Source organism: Brienomyrus brachyistius, chromosome 19 (assembly GCF_023856365.1).
Source record: "Brienomyrus brachyistius isolate T26 chromosome 19, BBRACH_0.4, whole genome shotgun sequence".
Lineage (NCBI taxonomy): Eukaryota > Metazoa > Chordata > Actinopteri > Osteoglossiformes > Mormyridae > Brienomyrus > Brienomyrus brachyistius.
This window is the reverse complement of record NC_064551.1, coordinates 20,828,792-20,845,668: the sequence shown is the minus strand read 5'-3', so window position 1 is coordinate 20,845,668 and position 16,877 is coordinate 20,828,792. Positions and strand designations below refer to the sequence as shown.

At 43.4% G+C, this 16,877-nt stretch overlaps 1 protein-coding gene across 4 annotated transcripts; it reads right to left on the bottom strand.

The window, feature by feature from the left end:
* Window positions 1–574: 574 nt before the first annotated feature.
* On the bottom strand, window positions 575–16,068 carry lca5 (lebercilin LCA5). 4 transcript variants are annotated; one of them, XM_048985891.1, is made up of 9 exons: window positions 15,571–16,061; window positions 12,894–13,248; window positions 9,765–10,297; window positions 8,451–8,588; window positions 8,028–8,121; window positions 6,414–6,550; window positions 4,256–4,358; window positions 3,522–3,596; window positions 575–2,868 (listed from the first exon to the last, which is right to left on the bottom strand). In XM_048985891.1, exons 2-9 carry the CDS (start codon window positions 13,210–13,212, stop codon window positions 2,084–2,086), a joined length of 2,184 nt encoding a protein of 727 aa, XP_048841848.1. In that variant the 5' UTR covers window positions 13,213–13,248; window positions 15,571–16,061; the 3' UTR covers window positions 575–2,083. The 4 variants fall into 4 exon arrangements, with proteins under 4 accessions (XP_048841848.1, XP_048841849.1, XP_048841850.1 ...); XM_048985892.1 differs by having other exon boundaries at window positions 4,256–4,355; window positions 15,571–16,060; XM_048985893.1 differs by lacking the exon at window positions 15,571–16,061 and adding an exon at window positions 12,507–12,667 and having other exon boundaries at window positions 12,894–13,020.
* Between the last annotated feature and the right edge of the window lie 809 nt (window positions 16,069–16,877).

The following is a 16,877-nucleotide window of genomic DNA, read 5'->3' as shown; positions in this document are numbered from 1 at the left end:
AAACAGATTAAATGCAAATGTTTATATTCAACTGTATATGAGTATTTGAATTCTACTTTCAGTCTCAGAAGTACAACACAAGTTACACTGGTTGTGTTGTTCAAACTGGTTGTAAAATTTAACATATAACCACAGGCCATTGCACCACACCATTTAGGGAAAATGTTTGAGTTAGTTTAGTAGCCACCATTTTACCGGTATCCCAATGTGTGGCAACACCTGGAACGAGTCACCTCCTCCTGTGACTAACCACTCCAGTCCCTAGTTTTGTTTCGTACTAGCTCTTCTGCCGTGACCCACATAGAGTTGGGTGAGGGTGGGGATGGAGAGTATGCTTACAGTGAAAGACACTCAGAAGTAGGTCAAAAAAAGACAGAGGGCACCATTCGGTCACTTCCCCCTTCCGCATGCAGAGCAGTACTGTGATATCCTGATGGGCACAAGCGCAGTAATTGCTGCAGTATGGAAGAGGAGGCCGCAGTAAGGAGACAGGAGGTACCGAAAGCACACGGCACAGAGCTTCGGGTCACAGAACCAACACCGCTGCACTCTCTAGGAATGGACTGGAACCACACATGGTCATAAATTGTTTATTAGAATCACCAGAAACATTTATATATAAACACAAATATAAAAGGAAATACAAGTATCTACAATGTACAACACTGTTATCATATCTAAAATGTGCTGGTAATTAAAAATAGGCAGCCGTTTAGAAACATTAAATTTGCACACAGGCATCATTCATAAATATGAAAATGCAACAGCCCACGAAATGAAAAAAGAAAGACAGGAAGTAGGGCAAAGAGGGCTGTTGTAAGAACACGTTTCTCCCGGCCCACTGACTTTGGAGTGACCAGTGTACCTGCACCTCATACCTGCACATCATACCTGCACCAGGTGACTGCCGATCTACATGACAGTAACAACTCTGGGGGAAAAACAGACTGAAGTGCAACACAATCATTAATAGCAGATATGTTACATAAGTGCAGGCTGCCCTTCCATTTGCCTAAATAAATAAATAAATCATACAAGTACCACGCGAGTCTCTAACATGTCAATAGGCTACTCACTGCGCACTATGTGGAACCTGAAAAGCTCTGGCCACCATCGTTTCCACACCGTGATTGGTCGTTAAAAATGGTTGTGGTAAGGGCTTTCCAGTGGTATTCCATTTCTTGCAGTGCAAAGCATGTTTTACATATTCAGGCGTTTAGACCCATTTGTTTTTAAATGAAAACACAATTCAAACAGAAAAGGCAGTTTGATATTTAATAAAGCACAATTATTTCACTAGTAAAAACATTTACAAATAAAGTGAATTCTATTCTTTTAGTGAAAAAAAGTCAGATTGTGATGACAGATTGCTAAATCTTGTGCAAACACAGTGTTCAGAAAAACAAATGATTTTTTTTGTCCCTTCTCTGAAACATGAACATTAACTCACTGCACCATGTCTTTACTGTGTAAAGATGCATTTCTAATTTCTCTAGAAAGTCCATATGTTTTGTGTTGAATATACATATTCAAGAGCTTTCAAACAGCCACCTGCACAAAAATACTAAATGTCTTAATTAGCAAAACAGCTTGTAATAAAAGTACGCTACTGAATTTGTACAAAAGTAAAGATGTACAAATAACATTTTTAGTCCTCTTTGTCCTTTATGTTTAAAACTCCCTGAATTACACACATGGTGCTCCAATTAAATAGGCTTCTGGTTAGTGCTTATGGTTGGCTCCAAATGCCACACATTTTGGGTTAATTACAAAATCAAACCCAAACATGATTCTACCTGAGTAATTGTGAAATCTTGTCCACAGTTGTGCTCAGAATGGGAACAGCTCTTGTGTACCCATTTAAAATGTCCCTCTGCTAACAAATATGGAGACACAGTCCTTGTTTAGTGTTTACAACTGATTGTTTGATGCAGTGGTATTAGAAACAGGGAAATGATTTCACACACAATCACTTTTTCTGAGTACATACACAGTATAAACATTAATGCATCTACTGACTTCATTGAACATTGTCCTTTGCCTTTCGGTGGAAATGGCGGATGGTCCCCCACTTGCCTGATGCTTAGAGTGTCACCTCCTCGATTTCGTCATCGAAGGAGGCGATGGCCCTCACCGCAGGGCGACTCTCAACCACCTGTAAAGCGCCCCTGCCATAGCCAGTTGATGGATCCCCGCTGAATGGGAAGAAGTCACCCCGCTTCCCGTTAGTCTCTGTGGATGAGGGTTTTCCAGCACTTCCCTCTTCCAGAGGGGCTCTGGAGAAGCCCAGCACTTCCAGCCTGCTGGGCATGTTGGCACCGGCATGGGTGCCAAAGAGCTGCTCCATCAGGTTGGACTTCTGCTCCTTTGCCGGTGCCCCTGCTACACCGGGGTTGTCCTGGCTCCTCTCCTCCAGCCTGTCGCTCCTCGGGCCCGGCAGGTTCACCAGACCAGCCCTTGGTGCCGGCCGACCAAACGAGGGGGTGTAGCTGCCGAATGACAGGTCCTCATTGGAGTCCAGTGTTCGAAGGCCCCTCTTCCCCAATGGCTCAGACTTCCTCAGTGACTCTCGGCCCCCATCCTGCAGGTTCTCCCCTGGGTCTGTGAGGCTGAAAATGTACTGCGGTGGTGTCCAGGCTGGCTTGTGCTCAGAGACAATCATGTCTGTGTTTGTGTCACGGCCCTGTAGGTCGATCTCTTTCATTTTGGCCAGAAGCTGATCCTTCCTGCTGCGCTCCTCCAGGAGCTCCTGGCTCCTCACCCTTTTCTCCTCTTCCTGCTTCTCCTGCACCCGAGGTGAGTCATGGCCCCACCTCTTCCTCCCCTCATCCTCTCCGAGAAGTGTGGGCTCCCCTTGCCTCCTCCATGCTGTTTCAAGGAAAACAACAAACCCTCACATATCTCATAGCCTTTTGTTTTCAGCTTTACAGCAAGCACTGATGACATGAACTTTTGTCATCTGTTAGATTTTCAATTTGGGGCGGCATGGTGGTGCAGTGATCAGCACCGTTGCCTCACACCTCTGGGACCCGGGTTCGAGTCTCCGCCTGGGTTACATGTGTGTAGAGTGGGCATCTTCTCCCCATGTCGTCGTGGGGTTTCCTCCGGGTGCTCCGGTTTCCCCTCACAGTCTAAAGTCATGCTGAGGCTAATTGGACTTGCTAAACTGCCTGTAGTAGTGCTTGTGAGAGTGAATGGTGTGTGATGGGTGGGCCCCCGTCCTGGATTGTTCCCTGCCTCGTGCCCATAGCTTCCGGGATAGGCTCCAGACCCCCCCACGACCCAGAAGGATAAAATGGATGGATGTATAGATTTTCAATTGATAAAATGTAGCAACGAACACTTTCAAATAACAGCTGAAAACTTTAATGAAATTTCTGTACCAACTTTGAGCCTTGGATATAGCTATAGCCAAAGGAAATAAGCTAAAATCAGTTCAATGGGCCTGTTGGGAAGGTTAATGATAGGAAGACTACAGGCTACAGGATACCAACAGAGCATCAGGCCGAGTTGATACTCACTGTCTGACATGGACATCCGAGAATCTGCTGCTTCAGTCAGGGGGCTAACAGCAGAACTGGGGGTGAGACCCTTATCTGTGGCAGATGGAGACAGAGATGTACATCATACGTAGCTATAATCCCACCCTGCATCAGGCTCTCTCACACTTGGATCATGTCTCGCGTCTCCCCCACAAAACACGACACGTAGGATATAGATTAATAAATCAGGGCCCATCAGTCATTCCTACTGCCGATGACAGGAACAAAACAACAAGTTGTAAAGTCATAAGGAGTACAATGTCTGCTTAACAGCTCAGTGAATAATGTAAAACACAAATGAGATCAAACGCGACAATGATGCAAGCAGTTTCAAAGGGTTCAAGAAGACTTGATGGCTCAAAACATGAAATAAGAATGAGCGGAAGCAGGCTAACATGCTGAAGTTCCAGAAAAGGCTATACTGGCCACGTGGATGAGGGAACCTCAAAAATTACAATTATGGCCACAAAAATGGACAGTCCCCACAAAGTTATGAATACAAAATGTGTGTGTGTTGTGGGTTTGCACAGATCACATTTGGGGACCAAAATGTACAAAATATATAGTAAAACCTGAAACTTCCTTATTCTTGGGGTTAAGGTTGTCATGTTGGGATTAGAGTTTTCCCCATAGAAATGAATGGAGAGTCCCCACAAAGATGTAATTACAAACCTCTGTGTGTGTGTACGCACATGTATTGGAATGGCCCTCACCTCCCCGCAGCCTCCTGACATTCTCCATCTCCTGCTCTTGGTGTACCACCTCCTCTTTCTCTCTCCCCACCTTGTGCCAGTTCTCTCCGTCTGACGCCTCCTGCTGGGGCCAGAGGAGCAGGTGAGGATAATGCTGCATGGTTAGCAGAAGATTAAATACTGAAAAGCAGCTTTGCACAGAAAACATTTAAATTTAATTCACATTAGGAATTACTTATAAAATTTGAAACCAATACCGTTTATGTAAATAATCTACTCAACTTATTATCCAGCAGGGGATATGTAAATTACGTGAACTATGGTGTGTTACTTAACCTAGATCATACGCTATACTGATATTAAACAAATAGCTAAAATGAATAGGTATTAAAACATAATAAAACAGCTGAAAAGAAGTATAAAATTGATTAATCTACAATAAAGTCATAATTTTTTCCATCACAGTGCTATGGGGGAGTTTTGACACAATCCTCTAGCCACTTTAAGTCAGTGGGTTTAAGGGTTTGTGAACAGGAGCTTCTCATTTCTAGACCTGCCATATCATCTCAAGTTAAGTTTTGTTCTGGACTCTGGCCTGAAGTTTAACCTTGATTTATTGTTTGACCAGAAGAAACAAGTAAATACTTATCAATTTAAGAAAGAGTTCAATATTGTATGAAAGATCTATTAATTAAAATAATCCTGCATTATCAATGCAAATGGAAAATTTTAGTGTAGCGTTTTTTTTTATTACCAAAATTATGGAGTGACAATTTGCAAGTTAAAACGAACCTTCCACTAATGCATTTGTTCTGTCCATCTTCAATTACCATTTGTGCAGTACACTGTTTTGGGGTGTCCCAGGAAGCACAGTGAAACCAATTTTGGAATGTTAGTTCATCACAGGGCATACACTCATATACAGTGGGAATTTTACATCCTTCCAATTGTTTATCCTGCTCAGGATCACAGGGAGCCTGCAGTCTAACTATCCCAGGCAGCACAGGGCACCAGGATGGGGCACAACCTGGATGGGACGCCAATAAGTGGCAGGACACTCCCACACACATTAGGCAATTCATCTAAATACACAGACCCAGGAGGAACGTAGAAACTACACACACACAGAGCCTGGGAAGTCAGTCTCACCGCTGAGGCGTAAGGCTACATCGTTGACCACTTAGCTCCCAGCATACCCAGCTCAAATTTTAATATACACATCAAAGACAGACAAATGAAAAAAAGATATACTTATACAAAAAGCACTCAAGGGTCTAGCACATGCCTACCTAACATAACAAATTGAAGTTTACATAATGCACTGGACACTTATTTCAGAGAATGCACATATAAATTAAGTAACAGCTGGCAGTAAAGTCTTCTGTTACATGACTACTATATTGTGAAATGGTTTGCCAGCTTACACTCGGAATGCTGAATCTGTCTCAGTCTTTCAGTCTACTGTGTTTATACCTTATTGTGTCTATACATGTTCTAAACACCCACGTTCTCTGCCTTCCTTCCCATTGGGCAGCATCTGAGCTGGAATCCTAGTTAAGTCCCATGGAAAAGTGACATCGAGGATGAAATTGTGACACTGTGGGTGCAGCCTTTAATCTGCCACCCACACAGGCCGGCACGGAGAAGTCACGTTCTCCCTACTTAGAAGTTTCCGGGTTCCTTTCCTGTGTTGTCATCTGACTTTCTTTCTTTCATTTCTTAGTCCTCCCTTTCACCTGTTTTTAAATTATTCTGCACAGATAATGTAGGAATATACTACAACACACTCATGTAAAGTTCCTTGGGGAGACACATTTGTGAAAGGCACTATATAAAAATACACTGAAATAAATGTAATTGAATAAGAGGCGATGGTACGGATGGGACCTCTGCACCTATAAATGTAATAGGAATAATGTAGCCATCTGCTGATGCTGGAAAGGAATGTACACACAGGGAGATTTCAGATCCTGGCTTATTTATTATTGAATTTTTGATAATAACTTACCAAACTTAACTCCTTAGCTTTGTAATAGACAGTGTATGTTTTGGCTGTTGCTGATGTAAGAAGGCGTATCGTGTGCCACTGTAGTCTACTGTGACCCCACTGTATCCCTGTGACGCTGATGGGATGGGCACAGCTCACAAAATCAAGAAGAAACTCTGAGGCCAAACGTACATTTGCCTTCAGTGAGAGGTACTCATCTCTCTGGGGGGGCTCATTTCTGTCCGTGATGGCGGGAGGTGGGGTCGGAAACTCCAAGGAGAACATCCTGTCCTCTGTCTGCACTTCTTTGGTAGCACTTGTGGGGGGGCCTGCAGGGGGTTACAGTCCATCAGTTAGTCAAACAACCAGGGGTCCCCAACTATTTCTCCCCAAGCATCAAATTCCATCAGCAACACAAAGCCAAGGTCCACTGTGTCCATTAGGTCTGAAAAATGAGAAGATAACCCCCATCAGCAAATTTTATCATGTGGTCTGCTAGTTGGGGACCACTATGCTAGACTGTAACCAAGAGAGCTGCTTAGTGGGAGTACAGGATCCATCTGACTAAATCAGCAGAGCTCGGTGGCCTTGCAGAATCACACTGTAGAGTTATGCAAGATAACACAAGGATCTCTGATTGGTCACTTGACTTCCGGGAGGTTTAATGGCTCAGTCTCCCCCACATCTCTGCCACTATGCAGTGAGTTCCAAGTCACCAAAGCTGGAACAGTGAATACCCTGCCATACCTAATTGCCATCTGATGGTACCATCTCGAGAGCAGTAAACAAGCCAGTGGGCTGGAACCAAAGGGCCTTACAGATGCTCCAATCTTTAGTACAATCCCAAATCTGATTCCTAATTTTTCACATATATTTACCAGACGGTTTTGTCTAAAGTGATGCATGAGTTAGAAAAGCTTATGGTCAAAGAGCGCAGGGTCAGCCAGCATCTCTGGAACGGTTAAGGTTTGGGGCCTTCCTCAATAGCCCAACAATGATCTGATAAGTCTGCTGGCGATACTGTAGCATCCAAACTGGCAACCTTCTGGATATAGACAAAGACCCCTAACCTGCAGCGCCACGCACCTCCCGCAACAACTGTTCTTTCAAATTTCATTAATTAGTAAATGTAGATTTTCCACAGTGATTTTTGAAATGTGTTCTAGAGTTCCAGATGTGGGGTGACAAAATTCTGATTTGCACCAAAAATCAGAGCTAAATGTGACCACCATTTGTGACCCTCCAGCACAAAACCGTGCGGAAGTCGCATGGCCGTATTTTTAGATATTTTTTGAGGATTTTTTTGTGCTCTTTCATTTGATACCATAATTCGAATTTCAAATTTTTGACCCAAGTGTACAGTTTTGTGCTGGAGGGTCACAATTATGAGGGAAGGTAAACCCCGAGTTCAGCGACACCCGCAGAGGGTGGGCGGGGGCGCACGTCAGGAAAGCGCTCCGGGTGCGAGCCGCACGTTCCCCGTCCGCTGATTATCGATGGTCGTCGCGCGAGGAACCGTAGATCTCGGAGTGCGAGGCAGCTTCTAGCGCTCGCGGCGCTTTAACGTCATCGTTACCTGCATGCTCTGCTCGAGAGCAAAAGGAACAAAGCTCTTTGTGATACTGTGACCCTCCAGCACAAAACTGTACACTTGGGTCAAAAATTTGAAATTAGGATTATGGTATCAAATGAAAGAGCACAAAAAATATCTAAAAATACGGCCATGCGACTTCCATATGGTTTTGTGCTGGAGGGTCACATTTGGTTGTGGGGAGTCAGAGGAAGAGTGGGGAGGTGCTGCTGTACCTCTTTTCTTCATGGAGCTCTCTGCTTCTTTTCTGTGTGCAGGTTTCATCCGGTTGGCATAAATGTTCCTGGTATCGAGTTCTCTTTCCTTTTCCTGAGGAACAGGAAGTACACACCACAAACCTATTAAGATCTGACTAGTGCAGACAGATCTAAGAGCAGCTAAATACTACGTGATGCTAATAAGTAAGAGTGGAAAAACAGGCAGAAGAAATGGAGGAAGCAGGAAAAGACGACAGCAGGAGTCGGGGTCCAAGACCAAGTGATCCTGACACGCTTCTCTTGTAAAGCGTAAGTGAGTGAGCCAATGAAATGTACCGCAATGGCTTTAGGGACTCACTGTGCCTTTTAATGAGGGATTCTAAGAGAGACTCAGTGCACAGACACCTGGACATGCTGCGGCTCAGCGGATGAGCCCCCCACCTTGAGTTTGTGGCCTAGGCGCTCCAGCTCCTCCCTCAGGCCCTTGGCCTCCTCCAGAGCCTCATGGGTCTTTCTCCTCTCTGCTGTCAGATGCCGCTGGAGGCTGCTGCTCGTTAGCTCCAGGTTCCGCTCCAGGTCCTGAATGAATGCACACAGATACACATGCACACACACGCACGCAAGTAGGCTTAGATGAATCAGCCCAAACCCAATGCATGTAGAAAACGAATGACCGACAGACACTCTGATGCCGTCTCTTACCGTTAGCTCGAAAATTGACAAGCATGTTGCTAGAGCAGACAGATCAGCTCATTAGGAAACTAATGAAGCCGCCCCCTCAACATACGGTGTACCCGACATACCTCCATCAAGAGTTACTTTTAAGTAATTACTGCATTCAGACAAGATCATTGAAAATGAAATAATTATTACCAAATGCTGATAATCCTTAAGCCAAAGTAGGTCACCGCAATAAATCAGCTTCATAGAAGAGAAAATAAAAAACGAAAATAATAAACCAGAAATAATTACACAATAAAGGAGTTGCCAGATAGAAAGTTCCGAAAATCTGAACACCGTCCGCAACACCATCCGCACTGTTCATACACCGCATGCCAGAGGCGACGCCCCTATTGTCCCTAACCCATGAAGAATTAAACCACATGGCAACTCTGCGCCTCTCAGGGCTCAAGAATTATAGAACCTTTTTATTTTTTCTGGCTGAATTTGAAGTACACGGTTGAAGCGATGCAGGGAAACATAAATAGTCTCTGAGCACATGCTTGTTGTTACTTCACGGCTCTTCTAATGAACGCCAGCTGGACTTGTAGCCAGGGTGGGTTGGCCTGGGACAGGCAACCTTGGTAACCAGGCCACATTTGAGTTTGCTAATGTTTCTCAGCACATCCTCACTTCTACCTTCCACGCTTGAGAGCAGCTACAAACACGCTGGCTAGACTGCAGAAACAGATAGAATGCAAGACCATAAAATTACCACCATGGAGGGGATTCACAGCCCAGCATCTGTTTCAGAGCTTGGATTGGTCTGGTTTACATTTCTTTACTTAGTGGAGGCTTTTATCGAGAGCAACGTACAGGTGAGAATCAGAGAGTAATGTCAGCCAGTCTTCCTGGAGCAATTGGAATTAAGGGTCTTGCTCAAAAGCCAATTATGACATTACTTTCCTAGCCACAAGATTTGAGCCAGCAACCTTCAGATCATGAATATTCCTTACCTACATAGCCAAACATCAACCAAGCGGGTATGCAGTTGACCATGGGATTCTGTAGGGTTAGACAGATGTGTGTGTGTACCTTGACTCTGCGGTCACTGTCAGCAAGGCGCCCCTCAGCCTGCTCCAGCTTGCGTGCCAGCTCTTCCCTCTCCCCTAGGTGGCGTTCTTCGGCCAACCGTCGCAACTTCTGGAGGGCTGACCGGCAGCGGGTCAGCTCTTCCTGCGTCTCCCGCTGCCGCCGGTCCGCAGCACGCTCCCGCTCCTGGCTTCGGCGCAGACGCTCCCGCAGCGCATGCACCTCGCTGCTGTGACGCGAGAGAAGCTGGGCAATCTCGCTCTCGGTGTCCTCAAAGCGCTGCAGCGCCCTCTCCTGGCGGAGCTGCAGTTGCCGCAGCACCTTGTTCTCCTGCTGCAGCTGCTGCAGCCGCAGCTGCGTCTCAGCCAGCTCGTTCTTCAGCTCATTGATCTTTAGTAGGCGCGCTGACAGCATGCGCTTGGTCACCAGGTCCAAGTCCTTCGGCAAAGGGTCCTTGTTCAGGCTCTGAGAGCGCCCCCCACCCTGCTGCAGGGGAGCACCTGGGCGAAGGTGCCGAGAGCCTGACTTTCGTAGGCCTGCATAAATATAAAACAAACAGAAAAAAGAGGAAAGGTGAGACAGAGAAAAAACTGTGAGTTTACCAGCTCTTAGAATCGAAGAGACACTATTCCATAAGGCAGAGTTGTGGTTGTAATGTGGGCGGTGTGCAGCTCACAGAGTCAGGGATCTATACATGTGCCAAGCAGACTGCGGGTTTGAATCCTGTGGATGGCAGTGTATCTTTTACCAAAGGCAAATAGTTTTATTTCTCTCATGTTTAATCATTAATAAAGCTTACTGCTTTAAATTGGTTATTTTTAATAGCAGATAAATGCTCCAATATATTTTACATCTTTAGAAGTGCTTTTAATAAATGTTTGGTAACGGTTTCCATTAACTGCCCCTTCATAATGCCTTTATAATGCATTCATACATCATTTAATGCACCTTAATAATGCATTCATAAAACATTCAAAATCAGCATGTAAATATACTTTAACGTCGTTACCCACTTTAACACCTGCAATATACTGTAACAAATATTTTATATGAGAATAAGAAACATTGTCATTGTATAATCAAAAAAATTCATGTATTTTAAAGCTGTTAAGGTATGTTAAGGAGTTAAGGTATACGTGCTGCTTATGAATGTTCTATGAATGCATCATGAGTTCAGTATGAAGGTAAAGTTAATGTAAAGCATTAGCAAATGTTTTTGTAATAGTTAATAATGATACTACCACAAAGGTGTGGTCTAAATAATATACAACAGGATATATAAAACTGTGTGCGCAATGCTTATAGCTGTTGCACATGAGCGCATTTGGAGCAAACAACTGGTTTCTTGTACAAACAGAAAATCGTGACAAAAGGATAAAACCTTTTTATGACTGGGCAAAGAGTACAGTCACTAATGACATATTCTGTTATAGCCAAGAACACACCAACCAAACACAATTAGCTAGGCGGGTTGCCAGATTCAGCACAGCACTCGTGGGTTAGTTCATAGCAAAATGGATCCAGGGGAACCAATGCCAGAATAATTCTTAAAGATGTTTTTCTGAAACCACGCAACACATACATACACACGACTCAGGCACTCAACAGGTTTCCTTTCTGACATCCATCTGTTTCCAGGGAAGGCAGCACAATGTTACTGGGTAAACACAATGAGACACATCATGCCTTTCATACTGTGAACGTATCAACCTGATTGAGCAAAATTTAGAGGTCGCCCAAAATGTCGACTTGCATTGGGTTCAAGAAATTTACATTTTGGGCAGTTTACTTCATGTTGGTCAATAAAAAGATATTATATTATAAATGATTTAATATTTAATTATTCATGTATATACATATACAGTGGGACCTCAGTATACATCTGCTTCGGAAGAAGTCCAACTTGGTATCCGACCTTTGTATACAACTCGCGTGCTAGAACTTCATCCATCCATCCATTTTCCAAACCGTTTATCCTACTGGGTCACGGGGGTCCGGAGCCTATCCCGGAAGCAATGGGCACGAGGCAGGGAACAACCCAGGATTAGGGGCCAGCCCATCGCAGGGCACACTCACACACCATTCATTCACACATGCACACCTACGGGCAATTTAGCAACTGCATTTAGCCTCAGTATGTTTTTGGACTGTGGGGGGGAAACCGGAGTACCCGGAGGAACCGCGATGACATGGGGAGAACATGAAAACTCTACATACATGTAACTCAGGCGGAGACTCGAACCTGGGTCCCAGAGGTGTGAGGCAACAGTGCTAACCACTGCACCACCATGCCGACCCTCAGATTAATCATTTTCCCTTTATGTCTTATGGGAAAAATTCATTTGGTATACATTCTGTCCAAGGATCTGGAATAGATTATGACACACCCAACAGACAAAAACACACCCAGATTATTTTAAACTCGTTCTCACCATGGCATAAATTAAGGCACCTGTGTTAAAGGAAACTGCACTCACAACCGTACTAGACAACCATAATCCTCTACGAGTCTTGAGGTATACATTAAATTGCATGTCTATTATGCTGTTTCCTAAACAGAGAAGTAGGTAGTATGGTGGTTAAGGACACTGAGCTAAATACAGCCAGACACTGTACTCTTGGAAAAGGTACAAAATCTATATTAATAGAGCAAACAATAACCACCTGTACAAAAAGGAAAAACATTTGCTTTGAATGAAAGAGAGCTGGTTCGTCAACATTATAACACCGTATTTGGATACTCACTTGTAATTATGATAATTGATTTGTGCAGGTGTGAAGCAGAAGGTGGAAATTACCAGCTTAATTACATTTTTTCAGATGTGGGCAAAACAATCATGTAACCATTACAGCCGTCGTTACAGCTGTTCGTGTTGCTGGTAACAAAACACATTCAACACTGCCATCTACAGACAGGAAAAGGAAACATGTCAAAAAACTGCAGTTCATAATCAGCTCCCGGTATAACCAAAGGACTAAACTTACACAAGCATTGTGCTTCTTGTGATCAAAGATTTTGGAGAGTATTTCAGAATCATGAAAACAGACTGAAAGCCATGCATGAAACAAGCTTGACTTGCCTGCTGGACAGTGGTTCTTACCACACTATGAGGTCGTGAAATCAGGGCATACCTGGTTTCCGCAGCGGGCTGCTGGAGACCCGTTTTGTAGGGGCCAGGCTCCGGGGAACTGGGGACAGGGAACGGGAACTGGGAGAAAGAGAGCAGCCAGAGGCTGAGCTGTTCTCATAGTCCTCTGAATAGTAGGAGCCACTGTTCCTGTCGCCATCAGACGCACCCCGTCTCCTGGTTCTGGCCTGGTTCCTCTTGCCATTCCTCTTCTTATTGTCGCCTGACTGGAATTTGGAGGAAGATTCTGAATTCTGTGTCATGCTTCCACTGGAATTGCGGGTCCTGTCTCCATCCAAGTTGTCCTCATTGGACTGATGCATTTTGAGGAGGACAAGGCAGTCTTCAGGGTGATCCAGCTGGGAAGGACATCCATGAAGACAGAAGAAGTTACTCTCTTTGACATTCAAGTTGTAGATACTGTTCCCTGGGCAGAGAATGCAGAATCTTTATATGTTTGTTTGTTCCTTTTTACTGTGTCATTTTAATGCATATGGGCATCTACATTTATTTAATTCAAGGCATGACCTTGTCAATGGTCAAAATCAATTGTATCATCATTGTGAGCATGCACAAGGAAATGATGATGCTGTGTACCATCAACAGCCACTTGGCAGCATACCCAGGGAGCAACTCTGCCTGATGGGTAATTCACAAATACCCAAATTTGCCTCTCACATAAACAAATCTTCACAAACAGGTATACAGACACACAAATACACACACACAAACACACACACACATACATTTATATATACACACACACACACACACACACACACACACACTGTAACAGCATATCTGAAGCAGGAAAATCTGATCACTGTAAAGAAAAAGTAGGACATCTTCAATTTTACAGAAGTTGACCTATATAGATTGTCCTTCTTTTGTGCTGAGAGACAATAATAGCTTATCTGCTCTATATACATTCCTGCTATGTGAAGTTATTTTACTAAAATCACTAATCATACAAAGTAGCAGCATTTTGACTGAATTTAAAGAAGCTATCCATCTATATATTTAATAGCTGCTTGATGAAGTAATATCGTGATTTTCCATAGTCTGTACTGGGAATACCCTGTGCTGAAAACCAGCCAAAAACCAGACATACGCACAGGTGAAAGACACCAGTTCGCTGGTCGGCATGCCTTTGGAATGCACTACAGGGTGAAACTGAAGTACCTAAAGGAAATCCATGCAAACACAAGGCAGCCGAAACACAGAAGGTAGAGCTGGATTCAAACGGACAACCTTGAAGGTACGACGCAACATCAATCAGCCATTATAGTGCCATATATATATATATATATATATATATATATATATATATATATATATATATATATATATATAGAGAGAGAGAGAGAGAGAGAGAGAGAGAGAGAGAGACAGACAGACAGACAGACAGACAGACTACCGAAAAACTCATGTTTAGGTAGTTCAGAAGAACTATGTGCACCAGATCGGTTTTGTGTACTTGAATTTGAGAACATCTTCAATACTATCCAATGACAAGTATGACAACTGCGCTAGCACGGGTATCTGAAATTGCCTGATATTACATTTCAGTGAGTTACTACTACAGATTGTAGATCAAAAGCCTAATCCTAAAAGATGCTACATGTAAACATAAACAGTAATGTACCTATATCGTCTACATACGTCATGTTTATGAAAGTTAACGTGAAACTGACAAGTGGTTATAAGTACGTTTATGGAAATGAGTCTGCAATGCTATTTCACTGATATTGTTTTAACGAATTCAGAAATGCATATCTCAGGGGCTGCATAGAGTAATTGTAGGCAAGTAGTCTTATTCCAATGTAATCTGGATTAGATGAACACTCCAGATCGAGTTTACAGTACAAAAAGTGGGCCATTTTGTAACGTCACTCAACAACCCTAGACAGCAAACCCTTACAAACGACGTTTGTGTTATTTATTTTCTTTGGTATAGCAAAACATCAGGATCGGATAAAAAAGACTCCTTAAAAATGAGCGAAAAGGAAGAAAAAATGCAAACGATGCATCCACCTAAATCTGACAAGCTGTCAGCGCCAGACGGGAACGACTAAAACAGACGCACCGATCCCGCTAATCTGACTGGGAGGGGCGCACTTTTTCTTTTTTTTTAATCGCCAAAAGCTATGAAACACAATCTGTTAAACTAACAATGTAGCTATACACAAAAACAAAAAGGCATATTTATCTCCTTTTGGGGTTCACTGACAGTCACGGAAAGCCCTGGTGCGGATTTATAGCTCTTTGAAACTGAAAATACTGGCGACAAATTATACATTTGTACGCCATGTTTGCTGCTTAGGTAACGTAGCTAAACTTACTAGGTAACTAAGGAACTATGCAGGGTGGATAGCGGGATAAAATCAGAACCTCCGCTAGCTGGTTTACGATGACAGCCAACTGCGATTATTTCGGATTATTCGCTTGGTATTCGACGTAAATTGCCAGATTTACACACACACGGTGAAAATAAACATGGCTCGTTCAGAAATAAACTGAGAATTTGTACGGAACGTCTATTCCAGAATACTTTTAACAGTAACCACCGACTTTATCAAGAAGGGAAACAGCCGCCCGGGTGCGACTTCAGAGTTTCCCGGATGTTGTCATGGAGACAGACGGTCAGCGTTTTGCTCCTACCCAATTTATTGTACACCAACCTTATGTTATTTTATATTTTCCAGGGCTCCCATTTCACGAACATCCTCTGCGGCTAGCTAACGTCAGCCAACATTGTTCCGTTGTCCCGGTGGGTCGTGCGGGGCCGAGCGGGGGTCTTGACGGATGCCAGTCTTCCTCCTACTCCTACGAAAATACGGGAGACGTTTGGCTGGCTCCCTCGCGCCAAGTCTCGTGCAGGACGGAGTCCGATTCTTCCACTGCGCCTGTTAGCCGTGCGGTTCCGCGCCGTTCCGTTCCGTGCCGTGCTTCTTAGCGACGCCTCGCCATGGCAACCCTCGTGAGTTCCGAGTTAGCTGTTGAAGGATCCCGTTCGATGCTCTCGAGGCAGTTCACGGAAATCCCGTTGTTGGGTTGATGATGTGCTGCCTTCATAATGTTTTTAAAGTTATCTCAACAGATTCGCAAACAAAAAATATGTTTCTGTGAACGAATACATGACATCTAAAGTCTAAGCCGCGGGGGAAGCTGCTTAAGCTATAATCTGTGTAGTAACCGTCAAATACTCTGTAGTGTCTCACTAATTGTATATATATATATATATACAAAGTATTTGTATATTTATATATAAAATATTTATTATTTCCTAACTCAAATTTATTAACAGAGGGAATTTCATGACATTTTACCAATGATTTACCTAATGATTTACCCACCACTGCAAAATCTATTAGGAATCTACTTTTTATAGTACACCGTTAACTGCATTTCTTTATGCACTTTTAAATAGTTTATCCAGCACCCATTCGAAAGCGGGGGTGTTTTATTATTATTATTAATTATTAATCATAATAGTAGTAGTAGTAATAGTATACTAGCTAGCTTTAAGAATAATATTTTTTGTTTGAATTATATCTGCAATATATTTGTGCCGAAACAACTTTCCCATCGCTACGTATAATAACTCTTTTGATATCAGTTGGAAGTTATATCTAGGATAGGTGCAATAATTGATCTGTAACACCTGAAAAGTGTCGTTTAATAAAACCGCCATGGCAATGAATGGGCGAAGATGGAAGAATGGGATACACCCTGGAGAGCTTTTGAAATTAGGACTGGGCCTCAGCAAAGACCCGCAAGCTTTAACTACATCATTATTACTTCCAACATAATTATCACAGTCTAGACATTGGGAAACTCGTTTGTCGTTCAATGAATTAAACCCATTTGCAAGCACAAAGCAAGTACTTTAATATTCATATGAGCTGGATTCTGCTAACAGAGAGAGGCTCGGAAAAGTCCGCACTCCCCACAAAGGCAGACAGCTGCATTGCTCTGCAAGCGCTCG